The sequence below is a fragment of the Ambystoma mexicanum genome, chromosome 2p (genome assembly GCF_040938575.1).
Source record: "Ambystoma mexicanum isolate Mex_15411 chromosome 2p, UKY_AmexF1_1, whole genome shotgun sequence".
NCBI classification, from domain to species: domain Eukaryota; kingdom Metazoa; phylum Chordata; class Amphibia; order Caudata; family Ambystomatidae; genus Ambystoma; species Ambystoma mexicanum.
The window spans coordinates 943,894,876-943,910,276 of NC_090923.1; the positions used below are offsets into that span (position 1 = coordinate 943,894,876).

At 44.7% G+C, this 15,401-nt stretch overlaps 1 protein-coding gene across 1 annotated transcript in view; it reads left to right on the forward strand.

Annotated features, from left to right (window-relative positions):
• The window catches only part of GIPR (gastric inhibitory polypeptide receptor), a 582,639-nt gene that overhangs the window by 192,364 nt on the left and 374,874 nt on the right, over window positions 1-15,401 (forward strand). The window contains exon 5 of the mRNA XM_069643058.1: window positions 10,597-10,712. Within this exon, the coding sequence (XP_069499159.1) occupies window positions 10,597-10,712 (116 nt within the window). The remainder of the gene's footprint in view (window positions 1-10,596; window positions 10,713-15,401) is intronic.

Consider the following 15,401-nt stretch of genomic DNA (forward strand, 5'->3'; position numbering starts at 1 on the left):
CAGCGGTAAGGAGACCAGCTTTTGGGCGCCCTCTTGCTAATTTAATAGCGGGTTCAAAGATTATCATGTGATTTTCCCATACTGGAGGCGTAGACAGCCAGGTCTCCTGTAGCATTACAATATCAAAGGAATTTAGGACATGTTTAGAAGAAGACCCAAGATGCATATGTCCTCTGGTGTTCCAGGAAGCAAGTTGTAAAGATCTTTTTTTTCCATCGGCTGCTAGCTATCATTGGTTCACTGTTTTGGTTTGTGCAAATGTCGTTATTATTTTAGGTTGACAAATATATGAGTTTGTATGCACAATTTTATTTCACCAATTTCACTGAATTCATGACATTTTGAGAAACATATTTTTAAAAAATAGAAGAACGGAGTGGGGAAAGATATACCAAAACAGTTCTTAAAATCCACATAAAGAACCTTACTCCTTTGAAATGTGACGAAATAAAAATCTACAAATGAAATGTAGCTGGAAAATGTGCTGAGCAGCCTGAAACTTGATTTTCATCTTCCTCATTAGCTGCATTTTAACTGCTTGGGGGGGTCATGCTTTGGATCTAGGCATGAGTCAGCACTGGTCAGTGATTGTTACCCCCCTCATCCCAGGCTCCTTTTGGGCTGGCCCGAGCTTGATCTTTGATTTCTTCTGTCACTAATTGTTCTTGTAGAACGAGGTGTTGTGTGCAATGCCTCTATGTGAACACAATAGCAGTGGTTCATTTGGTGTCTCAATAAAAAGGTAGGCATGTCCCACGTCAGAGGATGGTCAAGTGAAACATCTTCCAGCTCCTCACCTGATCATGTCCCATGTCAGTGGATGGTTAATTGAAACATCTTCCAGCTCCTCACCTGATCATGTCCCATGTCAGTGGATGGTTAATTGAAACATCATCCATCTCATCTCCTGGCCATGTCCCATGTCAGTGGATGGTTAGGAGAAACATCTCATCCACAGAAATAGGGACGGCAAAGTTCATGTGTCCTGACAACTAGGATAATGTCCCCATCGAAAGACTCTAAATGCCCTCATAGAGTGACTGCCCCTCGTCTTCGGTGATGTGCCGCCTATCTAGGATGAAAATACCCAAGGAACTTTCCCTGACTGGCTACCACCTCAATGTTAGTACGCAGCCACATAAACACACATATATATATATATATATATAAACAGTGCTGGACTGGTACCATTTTTATTCATCTTCTGACCAGACACACTCCTTGGTCTCAGCCTAATGTGTAGCGCACAACTGAGATGCCTTTCTCTTTATTTTATGCAAATTCAATTTGAGATGGTACACAACTCGTATCACACCCCCTTTTCCAAATACCCTGGGTCACAATGGACCATGAACCAGGCTGGTTGATGAAATACAATATTTATTCATTTTTAAAATTCAAAAGAAATCATACAATTTTTAATATGGGGTAGCAATCACCAATGGGTGACAATTACAATGAAAATGGAAGCAATGCACTTAATTAACCTTCTCCTAGAACATATACACTGCACAATTGAATAGGAGCACTTTTTTCATTTTAGGAAAGATAGCACCCAAGTTAAGGATTCCCCCTGCAATGTTCCCTGCACCCACAAATAATCGAATTCTGAGTGGCTAGAAAGAAGCAGCAGGTAGTCAGGAATAAGAGGGATAACACAGAATCACAATCCCTCACAGAATAAGAGGCAATAACTTTAAAGCCTTAGCAAAGGCCTAAAATAAAACTCAAATTTTACAAATAATTAATTAATGTGTGGTTAAATTATAATATACATATGTTTTATCACAATAGCAGGTATGTTATATCACTGGCAATCACAAGGCAATGGATCAGCAAAGGCATACAATTAAAAAATGAGTGGTAAGTTTAGAGCATGCTGCAGCCAAATGACACGTTGGAAAACTTGCAATTTTCTCAATTCCCGCTTTAAATTACCCAAACGTTTTTTATAAAAACGGGTGAAATACTCTGATTTGGAGTGAGGTTTTTGGGCTGGGGAATAGATATACATATCACAGGGACAATATAGAGGTGAAAATAGGTCTCTAGCTGGTGAATTGAGAGAGTTGTGAAAGGTAGAGTGAGGTTTATTTTTAGGAAAACAAAGCAGTTAAAAATGAGAAAATCGGTTTTGAAAGAAAAGAAAATGTTACTTACACGAAATTATCTAGGCTATATTGTTGATTTGTGAGGTCAACCTTGTCACCCCAGTGCTCAACCCCAACAATAAAATATATGGAAATTAGTTTGATTACTCCATATATAACTAAGGGCCTACAATTTACACCAGACAAAATTGAGAAGAGATGGGACTAGCACTTAAACATTAAGGACAGGATACGAGGATACTTCTAACAGTTTCAAAAAGTTACCAGGGTATAAATATGACTACTTAGAGAATGGGATAAGGACAAAGGCAAGACAAGAGAGGCTATGTGTTTCTATGGGGTGGGGATTATACTCACAGTCCCCTTTTTAGTTTTGGGATTTTTGGACAGTCAACAGGTTCTGGTCACCACACGGCGGCAAGCCTGGCAAAAGTCAGCTGGGCAAGTTCTGGTCACCAGGTAGCGAACAGCAGGGCAATTCGGGTCACTGGATGGCACAGGTACCGCTGGATGCAGTCAGTGGGCAAGCAGTTAGTGGGCAGCAAGCCGGTGTGATTTCATGATGCAAAAGGTACCACAGCTTTCCCCTTTTTAATGGGACATTAGTTGGGTTGATTCTGGATCACTTGCCTTGCTGGGATAGGAATCAGCTATTCTTGGGTTTTGGAGTGGGCTCTGGAGTAGGGTCAGCAATGCTTTGGCCTTCTAGTTGGAATCAGCAAGATGAATTGAGCAGATCAGGAACGCAGCGCAGGAACTTCAGGAAGAACGTGTGTCTCGAGTCTGGTCATGGACTCTTATTTATAATGCATAGTGACGTCATAGAAGTATATGGCTGGGCAGTCTTAGCTAAACACACCTCTAAACCACTGGATTGGTCAGGGGTGATAGTCCCCGCCTCGCTCTCAGCTGGTTGGATTTCAAGGGCAGGATGTCAGATTTATGATGTGAGTTTTACAATGTTCAAAAACCTCCCACAGTTACTTTAGCTGAAATCCGATGTTGCCACAAATGCTACATTTATACAGTATCTATCATGGGGCCTATTTCTGTAAATTTTTAACATTCCATCGTGTGTCCTTTCCCTATGATTCACATTCTTCTGGCGTTCGTGTCCCATACATGCTATTGACAGCCAAGACCTCTTATTTGAAAGCAACAAAAATCACATTTAAACTACTAATTTTTTATATTTTTGCAAAGTCCTGCTGCAAAGGTAAAAGTCTTTAAAGTTTGTTTATCAAATAGTCTCTGGAAACAGATGGGCTGTATTGTCCCCCATTGGACCATTTTTTTCCTTTTCAGCTACCACCAACTGTCACTTCCCCCAGAGGGAGAATTGGGTTTTCCCAGCTTGATTGAAGGTTTATTGACCCTTATCCACTTTGCATATCCGTGTCCTGGAAGTTCCATTGTCAGAGGGTTCTGCCCAGACCAGATTCTGTCCAACCTAGTAATTATCACTGGGGTGTTAGGATCTACTGAGAGGGCCCCTTTCGTTTCTGTCATCCTCTCAGCAGAAACCTGTCCTGGGCTAATTCCTCCCCCCATGCAGCCACTGAAGTTTGATTTAATTCCATTTATTTTTGCTGTGAATTGGAAGAAAACCTGCTGAAAAGAACCATTTCCTACATTGTATTTTCACAGTACAATCCCCTTTCACATTGCTAGGCAAGAAGAAGTTTTGTTCAAGCTAGTACTCTCAAACAAGCATTTTTCTCCTTTAGTTTGCAAAGCCCATTTTTACACATGTGGTGCAAGCCGCTAGTACTTTGCTTTCCAATTCAGTTTTTAACTTTCCATCTGGATTCCCACACTGTTTTGCAGCTATAGTTATTTTCTTTTAGGCAGTAGTTTATTTGAACCACCTATGCACTGAAATTGACATAGCCCAGTGCTGGAGTTCTTTGAATTACTGAGCCTGTCATTCAGTGGTCATGCTTGGTTTTGCTGAAGCACAATGGGGATATGAATTGGCATGGCAGGGCCGTATTACTAACAGTAGTTTGAGGAAGAACAAATAAAAATAGCATCAGAACAGCATCATTTTAAGGTAGAATACCCATTGGGACTTTAGGCTGGCAGCAAAGCAGCGCTGCTTTTTCACTGTATTTCTTTTGTATATGGAAGAACACACTGACAGGCTTTCTCGGTGTGCCCCCTTGTTCCATCCTTCCCAATATGTGCTTAGCAAGATGGTATGGTGCAGCCTTCTTTTTGTTGCTGCAAAACACAGTTTTGGTGCAATGGTGCTTACTGGAACCAGCGCAGCCATTTTGTTGTTTCTGCTGAAATGCAGCTTGGTGATGTGGAGAAGTACAGCTGAGTTGGGTCAATATATCCCACACTATTCACAACAAATAAAAGAGCACCAAGGCATATATTTTATAGCCATGTATAGATATTCATTTAGATATACCTGTAGACACTTGTTTCATTGGACTAGTGTCAATGCTCATCTGGCATAAAACAACATGTGAAAAATGTAAACAAATGGGAATCAGGCTTACATACACAATCCATGATGAGGTAGTGTCACACTGCTCATTCAGATAGTTCTAAAAACCACAATTTTGCATGGATGAGCTCAAACTCCTTTTCCTCATTCCGAATTGGGCAACCGGTTTCAGTGGTACTTAGCTTCTTAAACCACCCTCTACAGGACAGAAAAACATGTGCGTTACCTTCCAGATCTTTGAATTGCTTCACTGTATTGCCAGAACAAACCACACATTAAGTGTATGCCTGCATTCTTGTACTTGCCACCTGTAGGGACAATTAAGAGAGACACCCCTCAGTGCTCCCATTCTCTCCAATTTTTAAAGAGATCCACAATATTTGAATCATTCACTAAAAACATGCCATAATCTACCATTTTCAATGTTCACTCACCCGCACATTTTCAGGGATGATGTCCTTATCATTATTTGTTCAAAAATATTGTGCCCCATGAACTTCTTACTAGGTAGGATCTAGTGTGTCAGCACCATTTTGCCATCGTGAAGCTCTCTACAGGATAGCAACATGGAACAGATGCTTAGCCAAGGCTCTTCCTTAGCAATTCGTAATATGCAGCATAATGCCAACAAACTACTGCCCACAAACCAGCTGCGTTTTGTTGTAAGGGCACTCCAGTGTCAAAAATATATGTATTTGTATTTACCTCGGAAGGCTCGGATCAATGTTAGTCCACCACCCTCCGACTCGCGTGGTTTCAGCTAGCTGCGTCCTCCTACTTGCACACTCAATATGTACTGCGGTAACGAACGAGCAGCCATTTCTATAACTCAGTCAATACTGGGCAGTGAAGACGGCAAAACAGAAACTTGCACTTGTTAGTTGAGGCTCACGGCCATCACGGAGTAGGAGGATCTTAATCGAATCCCACACGTTGTTCTCATCTGGTATAAATAATTACCTTAACCTTAATTGAACAAGATGACTATTCGAACCATTTTATGATGTTATCCCTGGCATTTCCCTCCGGTCAATTGCTCCAAAAGAGAAGCCCAACTGTTGGTTAACTTGAGGAAAAACGTTCATTGCTTGCCATTAAGTCATTGGAAGCAGTTAGATATCATATTGCTTTCTGCAAATTTGTTTCCTATCACATCCCTATTAGAGGGTTGACAGCTGCTGCCAGGGGATGTTCTCATTCATACCCTGGGTACCTCTTTTTAATCTGAAGATCCATATCGTAACCCACATGGGCATGTGATGGTATACACAATGTTCTTTGTATTGCAATTGGTGAAATCTCACTGTCGCCATTGTGTTCTCAGACCGATATATATTTCACAGCTTCTCCATGTCTGTTGAAACACTGAACAACTCCCACATGGTGCATGTCCAATCAATGGGACCATTGGCCATAGTGAACCCTGTCTTTGCTCAGGGTCAATTTCCGTGGTGTGTGAGCTCTTCACCAAGAAATCCCTCACATTTCTCTGTCGTTTAATTGCAAATCTAGGACGCTCCATATTACTTATTCCAACATTTAACAAAGGCCAAAGACGGTAAACTTCTTTTTTGATCTGATTCACAAGAGGTGAATTAATTAGCACCAGCACTTTCCCTGTGCAGTCGCCTTTGAAGATTTGAGGATCTGGAATCTAACCCAGATATTTTTCTGTCCTGAAGAAGGTGGTTTAAGAAGCTAAGTACCACTGAAACCGGTTGACCAATTTGAAATGAGAAAAAGGAGTTTGAGCTCATCAATGTAAAATTGTGTTTTTTAGAAATATCTGAATGAGCAGTGTGACACTATCTTATTGTGGATTGTGTATGTAAGCCTGATTACCATTGGTTTACATTTTTCACATGTTGTTTTATGTCAGATGAAACAAGTGTCTGCAGGTATAATTAAATGTATATCTATATATATAAACGGACATACAATATATGTTTGATGCTCTTTTATTTGTTGTGAATAGTCTGGCCAGTAGATGAATAAAAAGGAATGGTACCAGTCCAGTACTATTTATGTATATATATTTGTGTATAGAGTTGCATACTAACATTGAGGTGCTAGACAGTCAGGGAGATTTCCTTGGGTCTTTTCATCCTAGATAGGTGGCACATCACCGCAGACTAGGGCTAGTCCATCTATGAGGGCATTTAGAGTCTTTCGATAGGGACATTATCCTAGTTGACAGGTCACACGAACCTTGTCTTCACTCTTTTTGTGGATGAGATTTGATTGAGTTGGGTGCTAAAGAGGGTGTTTTGCCCAACAAGCCCCTTTTATGTTGAGTGAAACATCTTCCAGCTCATCTCCAGGCCATGTCACATGTCAGTGGATGGTTAAGGGAAACATATTCTAGCTCCTCACCTGGCCATGTCCCATGTCAGTGGATGGTTAACTGAAACATCTTCTAGCTCATCTTCTGGCTGTGTCACATGTCAGTGGATGGTTAAGTGAAACATCTTGCAGCTCATCTCCTGGTCATGTACCCTGTCAATGAATGGTTAAGTGGCACAGCTTCCAGCTCATGCCCTGGCCATGTCCCATGTCAGTGGATGGTTAAATGGAGCATCGTCCAGCTCATCTCCTGGCCATGTCACATGTTTGTGGATGGTTAACTGAAACATCGTGTGGCTCATCTCCTGGACATGTCCCCTGTCAGTGAATGGTTAAGTGAAACAGCTTTCAGCTCATCACTTGGCCATGTCCCATGTCAGTGGATGGTTCAGTGAAACATCTTCTAGCTCCTCTCCTGGCCATGTCCCATGTCAGTAGATGGTTAAGTGAAACATCTTCCAGCTCATCTCCTGGCCGTATCGCATGACAGTGGAAGGTTAAGTCAAATCTCTTCTAGCTCATCTCCTGGCCATGTCCTATGTCAGTGGATGGTTAAGTAAAACATCTTCCAGTTCCTCTCGTCGGCATGTCCCATATCAGTGGATGGTTAAGTGAAACGTCTTCCAGCTCATCTCCTGGCCATGTCCCATGTCCATGGATGGTTAAGCGAAACATTGTCTAGCTCATCTCACGGCCATGTCCCATGTCAGTGGATGGTTAAGTGAAACATCTTGTAGCTCATCTGGCCATGTCCTCTGTCAGTGGATGGTTAAGTGAAACAGCTTCCAGCTCATCTCCTGGCTGTGTCACAAGTCAGTGGATGGTTACGTGAAATAGCTCCCAGCTCATCTCCTGGCCATGTCCCATATCAGTAGATGGTTAAGTGAAACATCTTCCAGCTCATCTCCTGGCCGTGCCGCATGATAGTGGAAGGTTAAGTGAAACATCTTCCAGCTCATCTCCTGGCCATGTCCCATGTCCATGGATGGTTAAGTGAAACATTGTCTAGCTCATCTCATGGCCATGTCCCATATCAGTGGATGGTTAAGTGAAACAGCTTCCAGCTCATCTCCTGGCTGTGTCACATGTCAGTGGATGGTTACGTGAAACAGCTCCCAGCGCATCTCCTGGCCATGTCCCATATCAGTAGATGGTTAAGTGAAACATTTTCCAGCTCATCTCTTGGCCGTGTCCCATGTCAGTGGATGGTTAAGTGAAACATCTTGCAGCTCATCTCCTGGTCATGTACCCTGTCAATGGATGGTTAAGTGGCACAGCTTCCAGCTCATCCCCTGGCCATGTCCCATGTCAGTGGATGGTTAAATGGAGCATCATCCAGCTCATCTCCTGGCCATGTCACATGTTTGTGGATGGTTAATTGAAACATCTTGTGGCTCATCTCCTGGACATGTCCCCTGTCAGTGAATGCTTAAGTGAGACAGCTTTCAGCTCATCTCCTGGCCGTGTCGCATGACAGTGGAAGGTTAAGTCAAATCTCTTCTAGCCCATCTCCTGGCCGTGACACATGTCAGTGGATGGTTAGGTGAAACATCTTCCAGCTCATCGAATGGCTTTGTCCCATATAAGTACATGGTTAAGTGAAACATCTTCCAGTTCCTCTCATGGCCATGTCTCATATCAGTGGATGGTTAAGTGAAACATCTTCGAGCTCGTCTCCTGGCCATGTCCCATGTCTGTTGATGGTTAAGTGAAACATTTTCCAGCTCCTCTCCTGGCCGTGTCACATGTCAGTGGATGGTGGTTAAGTGAAACAGCTTCCAGCTCATCTCCTGGCTGTGTCACATGTCAGTGGATGGTTACGTGAAACAGCTCCCAGCGCATCTCCTGGCCATGTCCCATATCAGTAGATGGTTAAGTGAAACATTTTCCAGCTCATCTCTTGGCCGTGTCCCATGTCCATGGATGGTTAAGTGAAACATTGTCTGGCTCATCTCATGGCCATGTCCTATGTCAGTGGATGGTTAGGTGAAACATCTTCCAGCTCATCTCTTGGCCGTGTCCCATGTCCATGGATGGATAAGTGAAACATTGTCTAGCTCATCTCATGGCCATGTCCCATGTCAGTGGATGGTTAAGTGAAACATCTTGCAGCTCATCTGGCCATGTCCCCTGTCATGGATGGTTAAGTGAAACAGCTTCCAGCTCATCTCCTGGCTGTGTCACATGTCAGTGGATGGTTAAGTAAAACATCTTCCAGTTCCACTCGTGGGCATGTCCCATATCAGTGGATGGTTAAGTGAAAGATCTTTCAGCTCATCTCCTGGCCATGTCCCATGTCCACGGATGGTTAAGTGAAACATTTTCTATCTGATCTCATGGCCATGTCCCATGTCAGTGGATGGTTAAGTGAAACATCTTGCAGCTCATCTGGCCATGTCCCCTGTCATGGATGGTTAAGTGAAACAGCTTCCAGCTCATCTCCTGACTGTGTCACATGTCACTGGATGGTTACGTGAAATAGCTCCCAGCTCATCTCCTGGTCATGTCCCATATCAGTAGATGGTTAAGTGAAACATCTTCCAGCTCATCTCCTGGCCATGCCGCATGACAGTGGAAGATTAAGTGAAACATCTTCCAGCTCATCTCCTGGCCGTGCCACATGACAGTGCAAGGTTAAGTGAAACATCGTCCAGCTCATCTCCTGGCCATGTCCCATGTCCATGGATGGTTAAGCGAAACATTGTCTAGCTCATCTCATGGCCATGTCCCATATCAGTGGATGGTTAAGTGAAACATCTTGTAGCTCATCTGGCCATGTCCCCTGTCAGTGGATGGTTAAGTGAAACAGCTTCCAGCTCATCTCCTGGCTGTGTCACATGTCAGTGGATGGTTACGTGAAATAGCTCACAGCTCATCTCCTGGCCATGTCCCATATCGGTAGATGGTTAAGTGAAACATCTTCCAGCTCATCTCCTGGCCGTGCCGCATGACAGTGGAAGGTTAAGTCAAAAATCTTCCAGCTCATCTCCTGGCCATGTCCCCTGTCAGTGGATGGTTAAGTGACACATCTTCCAGCTCATCTCCTGGCCATGTCCCCGGTCAGTGGATGGTTAAGTGACACATCTTCCAGCTCATCTCCTGGCCATGTCCTATGTCAGTGAATGGTTAATTAAAACATTTTCTAGCTCCTCTACTTACTGTGTGAAATGTCAGTGGATGGTTAAGTGAAGCATCTTCCAGCTCATCTCCGCAGAGCGAGGTCGCATAAGTGTGTTTAGCGCTCATGAGTTTATAATAATGAACCCACCCCATTAAACCCCCTCCAAAGGCCTTGGAGCAATGTGCCATTCTGCACTGGACTGGTTAGTTAACATTCTGTTATTCTGCTACAAGAAGTAATGTCCTTGCTCTTTGTTCACAGCTGGGAACGACCAGCACGTTTGGGGGAGTTGTGCGTCTATTTCAAGGCGGTCATTTCACATAGAATGGGGTGTAACTCTGGACTGTCAGGTGGGATGGGAACCGGCTTCAAGGTTACTATCCATTTCAAAGCAACAGGAATATTTGCAGCACAATTCTATATATATCTAGATATTGATGATGACAAAAAAGGATCACCACCCCAGTCTATTAACCCTGTCCTGCAGTGCTGCCACACAATGAAGTCAACGCCCAGTCCCTTGCATTGTGATTAACACTGCCATTTTCTATTGTACCCTGCAGTGAGGGGTGGTTTTGTGCTTCGAAAGTGTGGTCCAGACGGCTCCTGGGAGAAGGATGAATCTGGCTTGCCCTGGAGAGACCATTCGCAGTGTCACATGGAGGACTGGCAACCACAGGTAGGGTTTGGGGGTTCTGGGGTTCAGAGGTGGCCAAGTGCCGGGCTCGAGAAGCTGGGATTTGGGGCCCATAGCGGCACATTGGGTGTGTCGAGGCTTGGCTCATTTTAAAAAGTGAGCCACGGAGGAAAGAGTTTGGGTATTGGTATATAGGTAATACCAATGCAAAAAATGGCAATTACTATACAGAGTGTGATACAATTTAACCTTACAATGTAATATTAATTTAAAAGAAAATTCAGAATTGGATGCATTCACAATGTTACAGAGTACTGTATAAGGCAACACAATGTAATGGAATTATTAAGGGTTTCACGTGTTTTAATCATGGCTATTTTCAATGCGGCTACTTTAGTTGTGGTGTTTTCAATCCAACCGGTTTTGGGGATATACAGGGCTTAAGTGGGCCGGGGCTACCCGGGGCCAAGCTGCGCCAGGCTCAGAAATCTCATTCTGAGATGGGGCCCTGCCGGGGCTCACTAATCTGCCCTGGCAGCCCTGGCCGCTACAGGACAGGCTCATATGCGAGAGCTTCAGGCTTCAGAAAAAATGCCTTTCATCCATAATGGTGGTACCGCCCCTGCGAGGCATCCCTTCAATCAAAGATGCTTGTGGGCAGGCTTCACCATTATGTAGAGAAAGGTGAGGTCGCTGGAATCAGAGCCCTTTTTTTCAAAAGTTTGAAGCTCCTGCGAATGAGCAGGAGGTTCAGGATTTAGGAAATAAAGGCTTCTGCATCCAGCAGCCTCAGCTTTTCAGTCTAAATGGTGATGCTGCCCCTCCCCAAGGGCAGCGCCATCATTAAGGCTGAAAAGGCGAGGCGCTGTCCTCTCCCAGGCAAGCCTTTAGAAAATAAGGAGAGGGTGTTGATCTCTAGAAAAGGCTGCCTGGCAGGGGTGCCTGTAGCGCATTGAGCCTAGGCTTGTCCAGGGGGCGTGACCTAGCGAGCCGGTAGGCACCCCCCCCACTGTTAGGCCACGCCCCCTTGATGAGCCCCAGCTCATTTTTCGGTGCCACTTAAAGCACTGGGAATATATGTATATATATATATATATATATATATATGTATTTTTTTTTTTAATGGGAGGGCCACCCCAAATCTCCATCCAACCCAACCCCACCACCTCACCTTGTCACCCACTAACCCCAAAACACCTACACAAACACACAACATATATATGAGAAAAACCCCAAAAAGGGCGGAGTTGAAATAATTACGGTTAAAATAGCCACAGTGGCTATACTTTAGCGTGGGTTTAGTCTGTACCCGTGTGCGCATATAGTGCTATTGTATTTCCCTATACCGAGAGAACTGGCTTCTGAAGTCCAGATATGCAGTGCAAGCTGCCTCTGCATCTGCAGCCTGAGAGCTACACGTCATGCCCATATTGGCATTGCCATCCCTGTGGAAACTGCCATCGAGGGTGACATTGAGTGCCATTAACGATGGGGATTGATGGGGGCATGAAAACCAGGCCCGGCTCTAGCAGGGGAACAGGGGGGCCAGGCCCCCCAAGAAACTGCTCTGGCCCCCCCTAAAATGGAGGCCTCCGACCAAGAGTTGCTTGTGTACAGTTTTTTTTTTCGTTGCATTTATGAACAAAAAGAAAATGGTAAACACACTGTAGACAGCGTGCACGGTGGTCACCAGCTTAGTTTAGGGTTAATTAGAAAGCATACAGGCGTGCTATTAGATACCAATGTATTTGTACCATTTTGCACCTGATAGCCAGTCAATACCCCTACAGCAGTTCCTGGCAAATGCTTTTCCATGCCTGCACAAATGCCCAAACTGTTCGTATTGCCAATGCTTGGTTTGCTTTCCATCGCTCAGAATATTCGCCAATCACTTTTCTTTTTTTGTCTTTGGATTGATTGGCAAGTCACCCTGTGGTGCGGAGCTTGCACAGTACCATGTGGAATGACGCTCTATAGTGCTTCTATCTCTGGACTAGTCAATTGCGCAAGTCTGAATTTTTGTGTACCCAGGCCTATCAATGTCCTTTACAACCACGCGGCAACGTAGTACTCGTGCAATAGTTATTTTCATTTCACCCCACACGCACATGGTCACCATATTTTATTTTGCCCCACACGCTCAGTGTCGCCGGAACACTGCGACATCCCGGCCGCTTTAGATGAGCTCATGATTTTCCAGGGCTCTGATAACTTGTGGTGCAGGGTACAGGTGATCTGAAGAGAGTTTTGCGCTCTATTTGAAATGGGCAGTCTTTCTTTTGAAAATCGCAGTTGGCTATGCGTATGCATTTGCAATGAGAATAAGCGTAACAGATTTTGGGCGCAGAGGAAATGCACAATTTTGAGGCTTACTGAAGTCTTTAAGGTAGCACTTCCGTACTTTGTGACTGTGCTGTACCAAACAATAAGCAGCACTAATAGGATAGCTCAGGTGCAATGAGTTTGTCATGGAAGTAAGACAACACAAAGCAACACATACAGCAAGGCTGCTGGATCGCACTGCCTTGGCCCGCGCCTGCGCATTGCTTGAGCAGTGACATTCTGCCATTTCTGCACATGCCCTCACTATACACAGGTGTGGGCCGAGCAGCAGCGGGCAAGCCTAAACACCCTTGCTGGCACAATATTGCACTGCATGCAGTCAGGGGGCCAGCTGCAGTGCATACAATTTACTTTGCAGTTAGGTGGAGGTGGCAGAGGCCAGTCGGCTCTAGCCCCGGGGTGGTCAGACAGGAGTTTGATGTTTTGCTTACTTTTTTTAATTCAGTGGCACTTCTATGAGTATTGAGAAGATGCTTCTCTTGCAATGTCGCAGATAATCCAAATTCGAATGAGAACACATAAGAACAATATACTCTTTTCCACTGGCCCCACATGGCATGGGAGGAGTGGAAACAAGTATTTTCTTCTTATGTATTCTCATTCGAAATTGGATTATCTGTGACATTGCAAAAGAAGCATTTGACTTGTCTCGGGAGGATAGCTCAGCGGCAACGTGCTTGCCTTGGAAGCAAGACGACACGAGCAACACAGGTTCGATCCCCGGGTCCGCGCTTAGAAACTTCTGGGTATTAAGCGCGTTATAAATAACCCATCATATCATAACCACGTTGCTAAGTAAACTTGATTGAAAGAACACTCGAAGTGACAGGTGGACTAATAATGGGTAGTTTCAGGCCATTGGCTCTGGATGCCTGGGGCTCAATATCGATAAGTAGTTGAATATAAGGGAGGCTTACCAGCTTCTGCCATTGCGAACTGCAGAGAAAACTTCACTCTGTCTCCCGCGCTGCGCGCAGTGTCATAAAATATATGCTGGTAGCTGGAAAAGTCATGGGCTCATGGAAACCTTTATGTACTTGTCAGCGGCGCCATGGCTAATCTCCACACAGCTGTACTGACATTGATTAATCCCTCGCTCGCTGAGTGAGCCATGGAGGCCTCCATCTTGTTGCATGGGGTTTGAAGAAATCCAATACTGTATCCGACTGTATCTATGGTAGTGACTTCTCGTCCACACTGATTATGTCAGCAGAGGTTGATTTACCCACTGCTGGCACAGTTGGGGCACAGTCACTCTACCCGGCTCTTCCTTCTTCCAACCCCTACAATCCCTGTGTTGCCTGGACTCTTGTTCACCCTGTCATGCCACCTCCCTTGCACCTTGCCTCTGCCACTTTCTCCCATTATTCATGTAGGTGGAGGGGGGTGCATGCATATCCAAGGTTGGGGAAAGGGGTCCCAGGGTCACACCAGCAGCAGATGCGATGCACAATCAATGTCGGATAAGAGGCATAAGGCCTTAAGATATGAGGGGCGCAGAAGGGCATCCCTTCTATTATAGGAACACACTTCAGTGTGCACCGAGCCCACTCCTGCCCTTTCCTCACCCCTACGCCCATGCGTTCCAGCGCTCCTGCATTGTGGGGCATCGGGGCTGTCACATCCTATCTTCAAAGAGTCTGCCAAGAGAATGGGCAGGAAGGAGGCATGAGGGGGAGAGATGTGCGAGTACAAGGATGAGTCAGGCAATGGTGTGTACGAGGATGAGGGGGCAGAATGAGAGAGGGGCAGCAATGAAGAGAAGGATTAATGGGGGCAGGAAGATAACAGAAGTAACAAGCAGCAATAGAGGGGTGGGGTACAGTAGAGCAAATAGGCACTGAGGATGCGAAGGATGCGAAGGATGAAGGAGAGGCGCCGGGCAGACAGAGAAAGCAGAAGGGATATTCAGGACATGAGGGTTAGAGCGGAGTTAAATGAATATGAAGGAATAGAAGGATGGAAGGAGATGGGCAGTCAAAAAGCAGAAGGAATGGCTGGCACAGTCTGACAAGAAAGTCAGATAATGATGAAAGTATAGAGTTCAACGTTCAAATGTATGTTCTGTAGAAAACATATCGCTTCCAACACTGAGACTGAAAAAAGCAAAAACACATCTGCAACCAATTCAACTAGATATCTGATTGATACCGTATAAACTGTGCTTAAGATGTAAAAATCCCTTTTAACCCTCTTAAACCTTTCAAATTTAAGCAGAAAGCGGAAAAATGACCCTTCTTTTAAAAACTAAATTGTAAAATGGCATCCCCTGCATTTCTTATTTGTGGGGCCAGGTCACAGGACAGACACAGGCTTATTATTTTCAAAGGTATGGTCTTTTGAAGTACATGCGCATTTGTGGCTTTGTGTGGCACTGTGCAATGGGGC